At 39.3% G+C, this 16927-nt stretch overlaps 1 protein-coding gene across 3 annotated transcripts in view; it reads left to right on the top strand.

Annotated features, from left to right (window-relative positions):
- The window catches only part of CCDC88C (coiled-coil and HOOK domain protein 88C), a 97082-nt gene extending 80873 nt beyond the window's left edge, over positions 1–16209 (top strand). The window contains exons 21-31 of one of the 3 annotated variants that reach the window (XM_054635327.2): positions 774–917; positions 2242–2428; positions 2662–2807; positions 3979–4068; positions 4843–5084; positions 9038–9223; positions 9585–9653; positions 10431–10499; positions 11282–11583; positions 12532–12747; positions 13939–16209. In XM_054635327.2, coding sequence (XP_054491302.2) covers positions 774–917; positions 2242–2428; positions 2662–2807; positions 3979–4068; positions 4843–5084; positions 9038–9223; positions 9585–9653; positions 10431–10499; positions 11282–11583; positions 12532–12747; positions 13939–14952 — 2665 coding nt within the window. In that variant the 3' untranslated portion in view covers positions 14953–16209. The remainder of the gene's footprint in view (positions 1–773; positions 918–2241; positions 2429–2661; positions 2808–3978; positions 4069–4842; positions 5085–9037; positions 9224–9584; positions 9654–10430; positions 10500–11281; positions 11584–12531; positions 12748–13938) is intronic. The other 2 variants (XM_077180624.1, XM_077180625.1) reach the window with 2 other exon arrangements.
- The last annotated feature ends 718 nt before the right edge of the window (positions 16210–16927 follow it).

Genomic DNA, 16927 nt, shown 5'->3' with positions numbered 1-16927 from the left:
ATGTTGTCCAGGAACTAATTGAATAAACATAAGACTCTGCTCCCAGCCAGGGTGGTCACAGACATATCTTAGATTCTACAATATTTTATACACATATATAGCAGGAATTATCTCTACCATATACTACACTGGTTTTGCTCTTGGTTTTTTCACTGATGAAAACTCAAGCAGGTGAGTCAGCCTCTGCTTAAAGGTGTTTTGCTATTTCACTGATACCTCATCATCTGTCTGGAATATGCAGGAGATTAGTAGATGTGCAGGATGCTATTACCTATGCATATAACTTAATATGGATTAGGTGGCTCCCTAACAAACTCTTCCTCATTGCATTGTTTTTCTTTTGCTTTTTGGGAGCTACTTTCTAGTCAGGTTTTTAACTCTTGCCACTCTCAATTATTTGTGACTGGGATTCCGGTTTAGTGGTGCAGTTTCCACTCATTCTGCAGAATCTCATGCTTTTACTAAATGACCAGAATCTGAAATTGAAGTAAAATCCTGGCAGTTGTGTTCCTGTTTCCTTAAAAAATGTTTTGCTTTTTCTTTCTCTTTTCCTAAAGTCTTCTCTGCTGACTTGTATACTAAGTTGAATTTTCATGCATAGTGTTGAATTTTTCAGCTTTGGTAGAAGTTCAACCACATAAATGTGGATGAAAGAAATAAAGCCAGAAAAAAATGCTTTCTAATCGTTGTGGTATTACCTATTAAAAATATTAACCCAGAGGAAGAAAAATGTTTCAATGAAAGCTGAGTGTATGCTATTCTTCCTTTTGCAGATACAATAGTTTAACGAAACACAAAGCAGAATTGGAAGAGTTGGAATTAGTTTTAAAAAATGAGAGAGAGGTTCTGCAACAAGAGAGAAGATCAAATGCAATAACCACTGGGGAAAATCAGAAGCTGAGGGAGGAACTGGATAGGTATGGTTCCTTTGCTAAATTGTTAAATATATCAATTAAAAGTCAATTAGGCAAAACATGGATGTGTTGCTTTAGCTCTGAAGTACCTTCATATAATGTGTCTGTTCTTTTTTCTCTATTTTGTATTGTTAATTTGGTAATTTTTACTTGTTAAAGATTGTCAGCTTCATGAATACTGTCAACTGATACTGTTATTTGGTGCTTCAGCCCTGGGAGCTTTGCTCATAGAAGATAAACGTCCACATGTGGTTGGTTCAGTTCAAAAGCATTTTCTGCAATGAATTGTTTCCAAGCACTTGCCTTTAGGCAGAACTACAAATGCCAAGGCCCCAAATTATACTGGCTTTTTTCCCCTTGAGGAGTACTGATCTGTGGTTTTTATATAATATGATTTTAGCTCTAGGAGTTACCACTGTTTATTTTCTGCTGCCCAGAGAAGATTGCCATTCCTGTTATTAGAAGCAGTCTTAGAGACTGTTGATCAGTGGGTAGCTGTTAACTTAGGGCAGAGCCCCTTTTGAGAGCCACAAACCTCCCTGTAGCCTTGTTCATACTACAAAGGTGTTCTGAGAATCTGTTTGGTGCAAATGACGGGCCAAGACCACATCAAGTTAAAGCAATGTCAGGTTGAATCATATTTAAAAATCACATTTTAAGTTGAGCTACAATTGTATGAGTGTACTTTAGAGCAGTACAGAGCTCTTGAGAGGTTTTCTCAAGTTTGCTGTTCCTAATTCATTTTCTTAGGGGCAAAGATGTTGCATAATGTTGATTGCAGGGCTGGCAGAACCAGGGTTATCTGTCAGCAGATACAGAACTTAATCTGTTCATCTAGTTATTTAATGTTGTGCCTTCCTGATTTGTAGACATTTTTGGATTTACCTAAAAGTGTAAAAGAATGCCACAGTATCTTCTTAAAACACCACAGTGTTTCACACTTAAATGTTCATATTTCATGCATTAGGATAAAAAAACAACATGTGAGTTTTCTTTATTTGTGCCAAATAGATCTGCCTTTATATCCCAATGCTCTTAAATACATTGTGCCTCAGAAATTTGTGGTGTGTTTCTTACGTATTGAAGAAATAGCAGTTTTATTTTTCATGTATTTTCCTTTCAGTTATTTTATAATTTGAAATTTTTTGTAATATTACCACTGCTTCTTAAAATTCTATGAAATGCTTAGAATAAAAATGTCCTTAGGAGTTACTCTTTGGAACTATGTTTGATTTAGTGAGAGCTGTGAACTGATGGTGTGGTCTTTTAATGTGAGGTCCTTTCTGTGAAGTGTCTGTCATAAGCATGCTCTCTTCTTCCTGTTTAGGGTGAATTTCTTGCACAACCAGCTAAAGGCAGAGTATGAAGGGCTCCATTCACACACTAAAGAGCTGAAAACTTCCTTGAACAACTCTCAGCTGGAGTTGAATCGTTGGCAAGCTCGCTATGATGAGCTGAAAGAACAGCACCAATCCATGGATATCTCTCTGACCAAGCTGGATAACCACTGTGAGGTGAGTAGCTGTGAATACCCAGCTACTGCTGCTTTTGGGTTAGAGAGCTGCCATACATGGTGTGAAGCTTTGGACATGCTGTATATAGAAGGTTAAACTATGAAACAACACCCCCACATAGTTTGAAGTGTATAGTTTTTATCTTAGGTTACCATGCTGTTGTGTTATCTTGATTATGGTGCACTCCAGAGAAGCCAGATGAAGAGGAAAGATTAATTTGTCTTGTTTAATAGCTCCTGTCCCGTCTAAAGGGAAATCTGGAAGAAGAAAACCATCATCTCCTGAGCCAGATTCAGATGCTGAGCCAGCAGAATCAGATGTTATTGGAGCAGAACATGGAGAGCAAGGAGCAGTATCATGAAGAACAGAAACAGTACATGTAAGAAAAAAGAGATTTGAATTGTGAAACCTTAAGTAATCTAGACAAATGCAGAATACAAATAATCCATCAGGACTAGAAGAGCAGGCAGTGAAATGATAATTCTTGTTGATAGCTGTTTGGTAGGGGATAAGTGTAATAGGAGAAAGCACAAAATGTTTCTACATTGCCTTACTGCAAAGGGTTGTTCACAAAACACCTGGGCGAACACAGCTCTTTTCAAATAATACAGATGAACCTATGTGGAGAATACAGTCAGAAAAGATGGAATGCTAAACCCAGTGGTACTTCTCAAAGAAGAGGAGGTTGGGAAAGGGTTTTAAGGTTTTGGAAAACAGCCAAGTTGCAACAAAAATATAGTCTTATGAGAGTTATTTTGTGTTTAGGTTCCTGAAGAATAGTAAATATTCATACTCCTCTTGCTTTTTTCATTTGCATTTCAAGAAATACCTGCTTTGATGTTGTTTTTAAGGATACAGACATCAACATACATTGCTGTATCCTTCATGCCCAGGTTGACACATTGAAGTGAAATACCCTGTTTAAAGATACTATGTGTTTACAAAGAATCCTGTTTTCACTGCAGTGAATTCCTCTTATAGGTATGAAAGAAGGAAGAAAAATGTTCTTAATCCCAAGAATTTTAGTTTAGACACATGAGGATGATGTGGGAGTTACTGAGTTGAGTTTTATAGCAGTACTGGCTTATATGGTTGAAGTGTTAGAAATTGCTGAAATAGGTTGAATACAGTTCAGATGTTCTCTGATCAGTTTATCCTGGTGTCTGCCTGTTCTATGATGGAGGCGCATTTGCCTTACTACTTGAATGAAAATAAGATTTGCCAATTTCCCTGTGTAGGGTAACAAAACACTCAATAAAAACCACAGTTAGTCTTAACACCCACCAAACAAAATCTGCCTGAGATATTAGTTAATCTTGTACCACCATCTACTGTTGTTCTTTCACCTTTCATGCTTTATTGCACAAAAATCACCCATCAGCATGGTTGGTAGGCTTTTGCATTGGCCCTCTCCAAACAGACTGTGAATCCTGAAGGTTCAGGATAGGAATATATTTCAGTCTCCTTCTCTTGGTGGCTTCTGGTCTTCAGTTTTTCCATTATGCTTAATTTCATACAGATGACTCAGAATATGTTTTCCCCCCTCGCAGTGATAAATTGAATGCCTTAAGAAGACATAAGGAAAAACTTGAAGAGAAGATAATGGACCAGTACAAGTTCTATGATCCTGCTCCAAAAAAGTAAGTTCCACATGGATTCAGTTCTGCTGCACAGATCAGTTAGGGCAAGAAAGGGCTTTCCATAACTGGGGATAACAGAAAATTCATCTGAATTATGGATGGTGTCATCTCCACTTGTCTCTTCCCTCTCACTCTGCAAGATACTCCCTGAAGCAGCAGGTTAGTTAATGTAGAGTACAGGGCCTCATGTGGGGCCCTCTGTATTAATACAAGAATCTGAAACTCCCAAAATAATTGGGAAAGAACCACTTTGCTCCCAGTATGGTGACTAATCAGCACTAGGAGCTTTCAGAGCTGCTCTTTCAAAGCAAGGGATAACCAGTCTGTTAGACAGAAGGACTTAAAAATTATACTAAAAACAACAAAAAAGAGCCAAATTAATTCCACTATACATAGTTCTGACTGATAACCTTAGCAAAGAGGCTTCAAAGCAGCTTTCATTTTTCTTCTTCAGTCTGTTCCTGTAGTGGAGTTTGTCACGCTGTAAGAATGTCTTATGTGGCCCATCTGTGTAGTTTAGATTTCTAGCAGAGAGAACAGTTGTCTTTCTCACATTTCTCATGCTGAAGAAATATTTCTGTAAAAGTAATTTTGACTTCAGTAGGGAAATGGATCTCAAGTGCTGTGAAATTCATGGTGCATTTTTTGAACCAGTTCATGACAGTAAACAAAAAATGTAGGATGGCTTGATGGCTTTAGCACAGCTGTAAATTTCTTAGGGGAGTATTTCTTGTAGCAGTTTCTGAAATCCATTCACAAAACCTGTTTTATCAGGAAAAACCCCTGGATTGGAGCCAGAGCCTTAGTCAAATTTATCAAGCCAAAGAAGGAGACCCCAAGGGAGCGGTTGAAACCAGCAGCAGAAAGCTCCACATGGCATTCTGAATCTCCAGAGATGGTAAACTCTCCATCTGCCTCCCAAAAATTGAAACATCAACATGAGGCTCAGGATAATACCTCTCAAGGGTCAAACCCTGTAGAAGAGAGAGAGAGCCCTGGGTGTTCTTCAAACAAAGGTAAGGAATGTCCAGCCTAAATTCATGAGCTGAATTTTTTAAAAAAAATATTTAATATATAGGATATGTTAATGCCCAATCACATTATATTTCATGTCCTTTTTTTGTTTGTTTTAGGGTTTTTTTGGTGGTTTTTTTCTTGGTTAGTTGGTTTCGGGTTGTTTGTTTGGATTTTTTTTTAGTACAATAGAAGTTTTAGTATGCATAATACCCTAAGCTAGAAATTTGAGTAAATTTCTAGAAGATCATAGGTTTGTTTTTGTTTTAGTTTGCTTTCTTCCTTTTATCTACTACTTCTCCCCTTCAGCCTCTGTTTGCCCAGATGTATTGCATAATACATTGTTACTGAATAAGTTTGTTCTAATACCTCATTTACTGGGGTTTTGCAGCAAAGCGTTTAAAGCTGGATTATGGAATAGTGTGTGGTTCAGACTCTTTGAGGGGTATGAGCTGGCTGACAGCCACTGCCAGCAGGTGGTGCACGTGCAGAACAAATAACCCATTTATTGTAAATAACCAATTCATCATAATGTGGTAATTATGGAGACAATACGATGTTTTGATTTAGAATTAAACTAGGAATTTTTTCATGTAAAATGATGAAATTATTTTTTTAACACTAAGGAATATGTAAGGAAGATGGAATGATTTTCTGTTAAGTTAGTTTATACAGTAAATCAGATGTTCCTAATTAAGGGAAATTTAAACGAAAGTTTCTCAAAATAAATACTCTTCACCCTTATTAAAGGTAATATATTATGTCCCAAGATCTGTTTATTCCATTGAGATAATTTCTGTCAGCTTCTATATATAGATTTTTATACTCCAGAAATACTTTCCAAGAAGCAATCTTGAAATTGAAATTTGAATAATAATTCCTGTCTTCCACCTGTGAGGGGTGGGAGACAGAAGGGGAGTAGCTGAGAAAAGAACTCTTATAAACTACTGCAAGTATCTGTCTGTCTGAAGCTTTTGTTTTGATTGAGTAAAACCCTTTCTCTACTCTAATTCTTTGAGGTCATTTATTCACTTAAAGTAAAAAGAGATGTTTTGTGGAATAAGATTATCCATATGGTTCTAGGTGTTAAACATGCATGCCAAGTTCAGCATGGGAAGTTGGGCTTGGGTTGCCACGGAACAAGGCCCTTGTAGAGTGCTAGAGACAACAGAAGGTCTCTGGGGCTTCATTCATTTTCATGATACATGAAACACACTTAAGTGGAGATGAGGCTCACCAGTACTAAAGCCTAGGAGACATATAGGAAATTTGAGAGTGTTATCACTGAGTAACATGTACACCAATTTAATTTTATATTACAAAGCAAAAACATTTTGAATGATCTAACAGTAATTTCTCAGTGGACTTGCTTAAATATTATGTGTATGTGTTAATCTATACATTAATCTGAGTCAGATTAGATGTGTTTAGCTATGCATTCATGCATTCATCAGTCCTCCATTATAGGTGCTAGTCATTGTTTTAGCCTTTTCTGTTTTTACTGGTTGTGTAGTCTTTAATCTGTGTTAAGTCATTTTAAGTTTTATTTATAAGGCTTTTTTTTTTTACTTTTTTTTTTTCTTCTTCTTTTCGGGATACCTGGGTGATAACAATTTAGCTGCACAGCGCAAAAAGATTGCCTTTTTGAGAAGCAAAAGCAAGGATAAAGAAAAGTCTCCTAAGTCTCCATCGAATCATCAGTCTTTCTCTAATCGGCTCCGGTTCTGGTCTTCTTCCGACATCCCATCCTCTCCTAATGAAATTCTTTCTTTCCCGGAACTGGGAGTTTTCTAACACCTTCTCTGTGACATTTATCTTCATTTATTTCTGACAAATATTTAAAAAAAAAAAAATTAAAAAAAAATCCCACATGCCATAAAAGAACACGCACATTGATAGAGACACTCAGCATGTCTATACAATACTCTAAATACAAGCAAAGATTAGTGAACATGGACTTAATTTTTCCTGTAGAAGATGAATCACTATTGCACACTGTGGATCATTTCTTCAATGCAGCACACTTTAGGGGACCCCATGGCATGCAGTTTGCGTATGTATATTGGCTGTGGTGCATGTTGTCAGTAAGTGAAGTTGCTCTTCGCTTCAGTATTTTCTTGCAGTCGTGTACTTGCATTGTGTCCAGTTAAAGTGTTGAACTGGTTTGCTGTTGCTATGCTTTCTATAGTGTGGTAGTCCTACTAAAATGAAAATACAGTCTCAAGCTCCAGAGATTTTTCCAATAGTCTGTGCTACTAAATTATTTTAAAAAGGAAGGTTTTGTAACACCTTTTTCTGCTTTTGAGTAGTCTAGCTTTGAATGGAAGCTACTGGAAAAATTATTCTCAGCCAAGTGTCTTGATGCTCACATTCAGACCTGATATTTAGCAAGGTTTTGTACTTCTAATTCAGAAAATTCATCTTAAATTGAGCTGACGTTTCAGTTTCTTCTGCTTCAGTTTCAACAGATTTTTTTGGAAGAATGTAGATTTGTTCTCTTAAGGCTGGGAATAACCTTCATTAATCCATTGCCCAGAATTCTTGTTGCCTAATATTCATGACCTAGTGGCTTCTGAAATGAATGTGCAGGTCCAGTCCCCACCTGTTAGAGAATTGGATGCAGCACGGGCAGTGTGCTACTGGGGGCTCAGCAGAGAGGCCAGAAGATCTTGTTTCCCTTCTCACTCTGAGAACTGTCCCCAGTGGCACAATCAGGGACTCTGGCAGAGCAGCCTGGTTTTTGTTGCCCATCTGGGGATTTGTGGAGAATCTTAGTCTCCAGGGCAATTAATTTTTTTGGCATCCATGAAAGGTGTTAAGTGTATCTAGGAAGTCAAATAGAAATACAGATCTGCATGTGAACCTTTAGCCAGTAGTTGCCCCTGCAGGCCTGGCATATGTTTCAATTCTGAGAGCAAGTGCTGGCCCAGTCTGTGGAGCCCATACAGACCTACGGAGAAAATACTGTTCCTGAATGAAGTCAGCTTCCAGGGGCCCCCTAAGATGACAGCACATTGGTCCATTTCTCTAATACCACTTCACAGTTGCTCTGTGCTTTGAACTGTCTGTCCATTGTCTCTGCAAGTTGCTTATTTTGACTGCTGCACTCTGCTGCATTTTCAACATTTAGTTTCTCTTATTTAATCAAGTATTCCATAGAAATGTATAAAATCTAGAATCTTGGATCTCATTAGGTGTGTTTTCTGCAGTAAATCGTTTTAAATTTTGTTCTGTGTGTGCCTTGAAGCATTACATTGACATTACAAGAAATTAATTACCCTGCTTTATCAGTAGAAAATAATTTTTCAGATTCTTAATCTAAATGATATTCTAGCAGAGTTTTTTTTGTTCTCCTGCTAAGATCCCAGGAACTTCACTTAAAAATCATTTCACCAGGACATTGTAAGAGCAGTTTCAACCTTGTAAAGACTGAGCTCTTATCCACAGCAAAGATATAAACCTGAAAGCAGTTAGCTTAGTGCTCGGATCATGATAGATAATTTTCAAATCAGCATTATTTTTCTTTGAGTAAGAGCATGACTACTGTCATTCTTTCCCTATTCTATTTTATTACTGAAGTAAGTTCTTATGAAATGCACCTACGAGAAATAATGTTATGGGAATTTCACACCTCACTTATCTTTTCTGAATTCATGTCTTTACTCCTTTTCTTCCTCCTTTCACAGTAATTGTTGCATGTATAATATCAACCCTCCCACTGGCACTAAGCAGCCCTTGTCACTCCCACACTTTACAGAGAGCACACATGATTGACAAGCTGGTGGCAGAAATTTCCTATCCACTATTGCACTGTTTATGGAAAAGCTTGCCAAATTAGCGCCTTTGTTGTGCAGTTTCTTTGTGCCTGTTTGTCATGTTTGTATGGGCAGATAAATACAAATCCCCTAATGCTATTTTTCATTGAGTCTTATTCATTTACTTCTCTTCCCACCAGTGCTAATGGACCTAAAGCAAAAAAGGAATTCCCATCATGGAGGCAGCAATGATAATGCTGCAGAAATATCAGCAGACTCTGCAGCAAAAGCCAGCTGTGTGGAAATGGGTGCCAGGACTTACTCAACCTCAGCCATTCATGTGCACACTTCCACCCCCATCTCCCGGCTCCAGAGCAGGCCAAAAGGTGTGTGTGCATTTGGTACAGCAGCTGGTAGTGCCAGGCAGGCTGCTTCACAGCTCCTGCCAGGCTACTAGTGGCATTCAAGTACAAGAGCAGAGCACTGATATTTTCACTCCTGCTTTATCTGCTGAATGGTTTAATTGATGAGGTGTGGGGTTTACTCACTCCTGTAGTGTCATCAACTTGGCAGAGCATATTTGAGAGTCAGTTCTTCAGTGGTTCCCTGCATGGTGCTTAGAAGATGGGCCTATAAAACCCTCTTGATCACCTCAGTCTTCTACACAGCTAGAATGTGTTGGGACAGACCTGAAGGATTAACCTATCTATGTTCAATTGGCCTTTTAAGTTTTATGTTCTTTTCCAGGCTATAATTCAGAAGATAACCTGTGTGAGCAGTCCCCAGAGGTGGAGTTTGCAAGCACCAGACGGCACGGTAAGCTTGTAACATGTGTGAGTGCTCCAAACATCTGCATTAAGACTTGTTTCATTGCATCCACATGAGCTGTCCTGGAGTGGTTTAGTTGCATTTATATTACAGAAGGAGGTGTAGTAATTCAGCACCATTTTGGGAATGGGATTCTAACTGCTTCTGGTTTTCTGTTGAAGCTTTTTGTGGATATTCTGCCAAAATGAATTTTCAAAGCAATGCTGGCATTGAGGCAAGTTGCCTTCCACCACCAACAGACTTTTTAATGCATGTCCTACAGGTTAGTTGTTGATTTTTCTGGAGAATGTTTAATTCCTTAAGGGAGTGAATCAGCAGTAAGAGAAATTTGGTGTGGGGCTTGTGGATGCACAGTGGGAATGCTGTTGAAGCAACAGCACTGCCTGCTTAGAGAAAACTGAATTTGCAGAAAACTGAATTTGCAAGCTGGCCACCAGCTCCTTCCAAAGAAAACTGAAAAAGAGACAGCAACTTAATGTTGAACTTCTTCAATATCTGCATTATTTATAGTTACTGTAAAAACCCAGAATGTGTTTCTTTGTGCAAAAAATGAGATAAACAAGATGGATCCTAAACAACTTGAAAAATGAAGATGTTTTCTACTCTGTCCTGATCTTGGCATCCTGTGTTTATTATGTTGTTAATGTTTTCAAAGTGACTTAGTTGCACAGGTCCTATTTTCAGAAGGGAGACTGTAGCCAAGTCTTTTAGAGAATCAAAGGAACTTAAGATCTGTTTGTTCAATGCTTGATTTGTGTTTTTCAGTGTCCAGGCCAAACAGTTTAGAGAGCAGTAGGAACGCTTCCAGCAGTAGTTCACCTCTCAATTTGAAAGGTAAAGCTTTTACAGCTGAGTTGTGACAAACAGGAAGTGAAATTCCATGAAACTGTGTGTAAAATGCCATTTTCCTTCCAATTAATTTTGAAGACTTGTTTTGAAATGGTAATGATTATGCAGTCTGGACATGGCTGTCTTGGGAATCAAAACTGCTGGCAAGAAGTGCTTTTCTAAGATTGATTCTGGCAAGGGGTGGCTTTTAAGGCAGACAGTCGAGTTTTGCTTCAGTCTGACTGGCATCATATTGTGGGAAATATCAGGCCACTCTTAGACTCTAACAAGAGATCTCTGTGGTTCTTACTCTGCACACAGCTTGTGCATGGAATCAGGGTGCTCTCGAGATTTGCTTTTGCAAACTGGGCATCCTTCAAGGATGCCAAGAGACCTGATACTGGGGAAAAATCCGCTTTCTGCTTTTCCACTGTCAGGTTCTAACTCTCAGATCACACAGCCAAGACTGAGAGATGGTTCAATGACACACAGCTTGTAAAGAGGCACCCCAACATTATCTTACTAATAGGCTTTTATTCTATTCCCAGTGCTATTTTTATTTTCTGGTGAAGTAATTGTGCTTGTTTAAGGTGCTGTAAGATATTTAGTAGTCCTGGATTTTTCAAAGCTCTGATTGCTTTGAGCTTCTGTAGGAGAAAAAATGAAGGTAAAAAATGCTACCCAGTCTGTGTGGAAACAGCCCTGGATGATAAGTTCCCACCTGAGTGTGAAATCTACTGAAATTATGTCAGAGCAGTGTCATTAATGGTATTTATGCTTCTCCTCAGGTTCCTTAGACCATATCCATGGTAGAACTGAGAGCCTCAGCAGTGAAGATATGGTGCCAAGCAGAGAGGCACCAGTCTTGCTCCGAGATACGTATTCCCTTCACTCTGCTGCTGCTTTCTTAAGCCCTGGCAGCAGGCATGAGTCCTCCTCCCACAGGAATGGTTTGATGTCCTGTGATACACCACAGAGGAGCAATCCATCCCAGTCTCACACAGGCAGGCAGCGATCTGCCTCGCCTGGCAGTGAGATGGTAACTTTGGAAGAGTTCTTGGAAGAGAGCAACAGGCTGTCTCTACCAACTGTAAGTAAATAGAGCTCGATAGCCCATTTCAGATGTCAAAAAACTGTTCAAAGCTGATTTAGGAGGATGAGGGCATAGGGAAACAGAGAGAGACAAGATGATCCTTGTTCATATACATAAGTACTATCAAATCTTGCAAAACAAATGAGACAGTTTCAATAACTAAGGTAAAATTAGCTTTCATATAGCACTCTGCTAATTTATTTTTGTTTATCAGCTATGGCAAATCAGATAATTCTCTGCAAGTACTTTTGCTAGCAAATAATTGTGGTCAAGTCTCGTATCATCAGTTCTCAGCTCCAGGTATCTTTATTTATAAACTGGTACGTTTTCTGTGTAATTTTCAGCTGCTAAATCTAAAATTGGGAATGAAACCTAGAATAATTTTCAGTTAAAGTGCGAAATACGCAGTTGTTAAAACCATCTCATAATCTGAAAATATCAGTGTGTTTGAGAAGGGCTCTTCTAGCAGAAGGAAGTTTTTGATACTTTCACCATGTTTGTGTGTTGACTGACACTGCCCTGTTGGTTCAATGACTGCAAGAATTTGTCACTCATTGAAGTGCTTTTTTCAAGAACTAAATGTTTGTTTTCAAGATGGCATTTGTCTTTCACTACTCAGACATGCTGTACAATAGTGAGGCAGTGCACTATTGAACAGGTTAGTATCTTAAAAACAGTTCATTGATAGTGTAAGTGAATGGAGATTTCTGGTTTATGAATGCCTTGGTAAAAAGAATTGAAATCAGCAGAGCTGTGCCATTTTGTGGCATCAGTAAATTCTGGTCCTTGAATTTTCACAGTAATGTTGAAATATACCTCCTACTCCCTCATTACCCTAAGTACAATTCTTAGCTTGTAGAGATGTTTAAAATTATTACTTTTGTGTGTCTGTAACTACCTGACCATGTCCATTTTCATTCTTTCTGTCATCCTGTTCCTTTCCAGCATCGGCGCAGTTTAAATGAGAGTGAAATGATTTCATTACACCAGTTTCTGTTAGAAGCTGATGCACTGTATCCCTCTTGCTACTCCCTATGTCCTTCCATTCATCAGGAACATTCGCAGTCTCTCGAATCGGTCCTCAGTGTTTCATATCCCAGCAGCATGAGGCACAGAACAGGCAGGGGAAATAGGAGATCTGCTTCATTCTATATCCCCAGGGTATCCATTGTTCTTATTATGAAGGCAACAGCTCCTGACTTACCACAGCTTTTGCTAGCATATTAATACCTACAGAAGCATACTGTAACTCCTAGTTGTTACTTTAAAGGCTGCCAGTTCACTTGCATTAATTGCTCATGAAGTATTTGCAGCGTTTGTTCTTACACATGCGTGCTTTCGGAGGACTCGTCATTCTGCAATGCTAATGTCCGTAACAGCTGTTTAAATAAAGTTAAAAATAACTTTAACACTTTAACACTTAGTTGAGCTTAGAAATTTTCACACTGCACTATTGCCATTGATGGTATTTGCTTATGGAAAATGAGTTTTTTGACTGGAAGAAATATTTGGAACACTAGTGAAATGAGTGTATTAAGCTTTAAACATGCTCCCTAGAGAAGAGTAAAGAAGTAAATTTCATTAGCTTGTTTATCATTGTTGTTTGTAATGAGAGCATGTCCCTTAACTGTTCTGAGCATGTCTTTTACTAATAGTACAGTGGCAGCTGTTCAAACATCACCATTTTTTGATTGCATGGACCATCCCCATGAAATACTCTTTTACTGCCAGGTTAATTGTCTGACTTGAAATTTGTAAGTTCATTGTAGGCAAACAATTTTTGTAATGATTTTTGTTTATTTCATTGTATGGTACATGCAGCTCTTAACATACATTGTATATTGAATGGGAGAGGAGAAGAGAATCAATGAAGAAGGAATGAAATTTTTTTGTAATGCTAGCACATCTCCCCAAGGTATTGACTTCTGTTACATTCCTGAAGTTACAGTAGAGTTATCCAGATGAACTGTATTCTGGAATATGACAGATATAATTGATATCTGCTGATACCAATGTCTGATGTCATCAATATGATATTGATGTTAAAGTGACAGTGGCTGATGTGAAAGGAAGCAAAAGAGCTGCTGTCCAGGTTGCAACCAAAATTATTTTAAAATTATGACAATTAACCTGGCAAGCAAGTTGTCACAATCTAATTACAATAAGCACATTATTCCTTGAGTTAGATTTATACCCATTTTAAACATTCTTCTGTTTCCACTGTGTAAAAATTTATTATTGTGTTTGGTTTAAATTAAGTGGGAAGGAAGATTTTGTGAATACAGTGTTCTGCATGATTCTTTAAACAAAATGTGTTGTTTTTAATGTGACATGCATATTTTCTCACACCAGGACACCTCCACAAACAGAGATGACTTGCTTGGTGATTATTTTAGGAAAGCAAATGAGCCTTCAGCTGCTGGAAACTTGCTGGTTCAGCCATCCAGAAAGGAGGCTGCTAAGATGCCCACTAGTCTTGTTGCTCCAACTGTGAAGATGGCTGTGGCTGGTGAAGAAGGAAGAGCGGCTAAGCCTGACAATTACATGAAGCCAAACCTCAGACAAGTTGAACCTGATGCTCTGGCAAACCCCCAAGGGTCCCTTAAGCTCCCTCACCCGGCGCATCAGCAGTGTGCCAGCGGGGTGCGGCAAATGGCACAGCCTCAGCAGCCTGGAACCGCCAGCAGGAGGAGCACGTCACTGAACAGGGCATTCAGCTTGGCCTCTGCAGACCTCCTCAGGGCTGCTGGCCCAGAGGCCTACAGGCAGGAGAGCCCTCAGAAGTCAGGAGCAGAGATGCACGGGGGCAAGGACACTGTCTGCCAGAGCACCAGGGCCTCTGTGCCAACGAGCTCCCAGGCACCCCTAAGGGAGAGGCCGCAGTCCGCAAAGGTGGCAGGTTCCGTGCAAGCTGTCGATTCCCGCTGTCGGCAGCTCGAAGCGAGGCGCCTTTCCCTGCTCCCACCAAAAGATGAGAGGCCACTCTCCTTCCATCAGTTCTCTGCCTCACCCACTGCATCCAGCAGCAGTCTGAATGTCCAGCAGCAAGAGCGTGTGAACGCTGGGCAACACTACTCCTCTGCATCCCATACTCCCTCCAAAGTCAAACCCAAGTCAGCACCTTGTACTGAGGAGGTGGCCACAGTGGCCCCTGCCAGAGCTGTTTGCAGCAGCACTGAGGCAAATACTTCCCCAGGACAAGGCCAGGGTGATGCCCTACTTACCAAGTGCCGGGGTAAGCTGTTGGAAAGCAGCTCTGGGGCTGTGGAGGAGCCTGTGAGAGGAAACAGCTCCAACAGCACTCCTGGGTCTCCTGACCCCCAGGGGGATCAGCAGACAGTTTGGTATGAGTATGGCTGTGTGTGAGCCACAGTGTAGCTGTAAAGTGTGTGTTTGGTATGGCTGATGTCCAGGTACCATTTATCTAGACAGTCAGGTCTTAAAAGGCATCACCTGTAGGTTGCTCTGAGTTTTCTCTGGGTACTGTTTCCTGGTTGGACAAAGTGTGATGAAGAGAATCAAGGAGCAAAACCGCCATCCTTCTGACACTGTTGTGCCTAAAACAAAGTGGAAGCCTGACCTAATCTCACAGCAAACTTGGCACCTGATTCTCACAGGTTCTAAGCATTCCCCAGTCCAGCAGAAACTTAGCAGGGTCTCATGTCATTGCTGCACTGTGCACCCTTTCTGCATGCATTAAAGAAAAGTTTCACAGGTCCTGTGTGTGCTAAACTCAGCCCCACCATTGATAAATAACCATACTGAAAAGATCATATGAAAGCCAGACTTCTCCCCCAAAGATAGAAGCTACTTAAGTAGCATAGAACAGATGAAGAGCAAAAGTGTGTGGCTTTAGCCATGGATCTGGTAAAATCTGTTTTTCTAGCCACAGACACATTTTGTAGAAGGTATTGTATATACTTCAAGGGTCATATCTCAACCTTTCCCACTTGGGCTGTGTAAACACAGAAGCCAGCAGAATTAACCCACTGCCTTCACTATAGCTGCAGCTCAGTGGATCCTTTACTCTGCAGAGTGGTGCTGCCTTTTGAAACTTGTTTTATCTTTTATACAAACACTGGAACTAATGCAGCCTTTCAGGGGAGGTGCCATTCCAATTGCAAAGGTGGCATCTCATGTACAAAAGTGTCTTGTAAGTATGTATATAAGAAGCTCAAGTACTGTATAAGAATGCTGTGTAAATTGTATTATTACATTCTTTTGTGCATGACAGCCCACATCCTGTGTGGGCTTTTGTCTCTTAGAAGTCCTTGTTTGTCTCCAAGAACTTTTCTCAGTATAGAAGCAAAATAATTTTGTACACATGTGAAAGAAATATTCTTTAAAAAATCTATTTATGTGCAAAGAAGTTCTTTGTATGTTTCTGTCCAGAGTGTCATCAGCTGCTTATGTATATATGATCAAATGTGTATCTTTAATTCCATGTTTGTAAAGCTGTTCTTGCAATAGACTAAATCCTTAAAAAAATACTTCTTTTGCTGATTCTGATTTAATTTAGTAAAAGATAAAACTGATTCATTTGATGTTTTTGTTATCTAATATGTAGCAATCCCATTCTGAAAACTACAGAATTGTTTATAATAAAGACTAAAATAAAACAGATTGATGTTCTACTTTTTGTCCTTGGAAAAATAAAAACCCCCAAAAATGTGATTGACTGTGCTGGAGGTCTGTCTGCAACAGCTCTTCACAAGCCTTAGTATTGATTTTCATGTCTATGTGGTGAAGTTGGGTTTGTTTATATAACATACAAGGTGTACCAGGAGTCTTTTTGTTTGATTGTCACCTTCTTACTGAAGACTACAGGAGGGTTGAACATACAATAATAAGTGAGTTACAATTCACTCTAGAATTGGACTGTTTGATTTTTATGCTTCTCCAACCACTTTGGACAAGGGCAAACATGCTGTCAATTTTGACCAAGCTTGCATCTTATATAGTCTGTTTGGTACTTAACTCTCAGGATGCCATATGAAAATGAGAAATTATTCATCTTTCAACATGGAGAGAATGGCAAAAACCCCTTTCTGCCTTCTCTACTATTTTAATTGCAAACTATAGTTTTGCAACAAATTTAAAATTAATGGGTGCTATATGGCAATTTTAGAACATAGTGAATGTTCTTAGTAAACTGAAATTCTTCTATAAATTTTACCTCAAAATGGATTCTTGGCCAGACCACTAAAGGTTTGAGACTGGTGTTTCTCCCTTGTTTCAGCTCCTTTTTGGAGGACACCTGCTGAGGAAGTGATCGGTGACGTGTTAGTTACTGTAGATCTGCTTTTGCTATAAATACCTGCCCAGTGGCGCACCTTAGTTG

This window comes from Agelaius phoeniceus, chromosome 6, assembly GCF_051311805.1.
Source record: "Agelaius phoeniceus isolate bAgePho1 chromosome 6, bAgePho1.hap1, whole genome shotgun sequence".
Taxonomy (NCBI): Eukaryota; Metazoa; Chordata; class Aves; order Passeriformes; family Icteridae; genus Agelaius; species Agelaius phoeniceus.
Note: the sequence above shows the minus strand (reverse complement) of the source record. Positions and strands in the feature narration are given on the sequence as shown.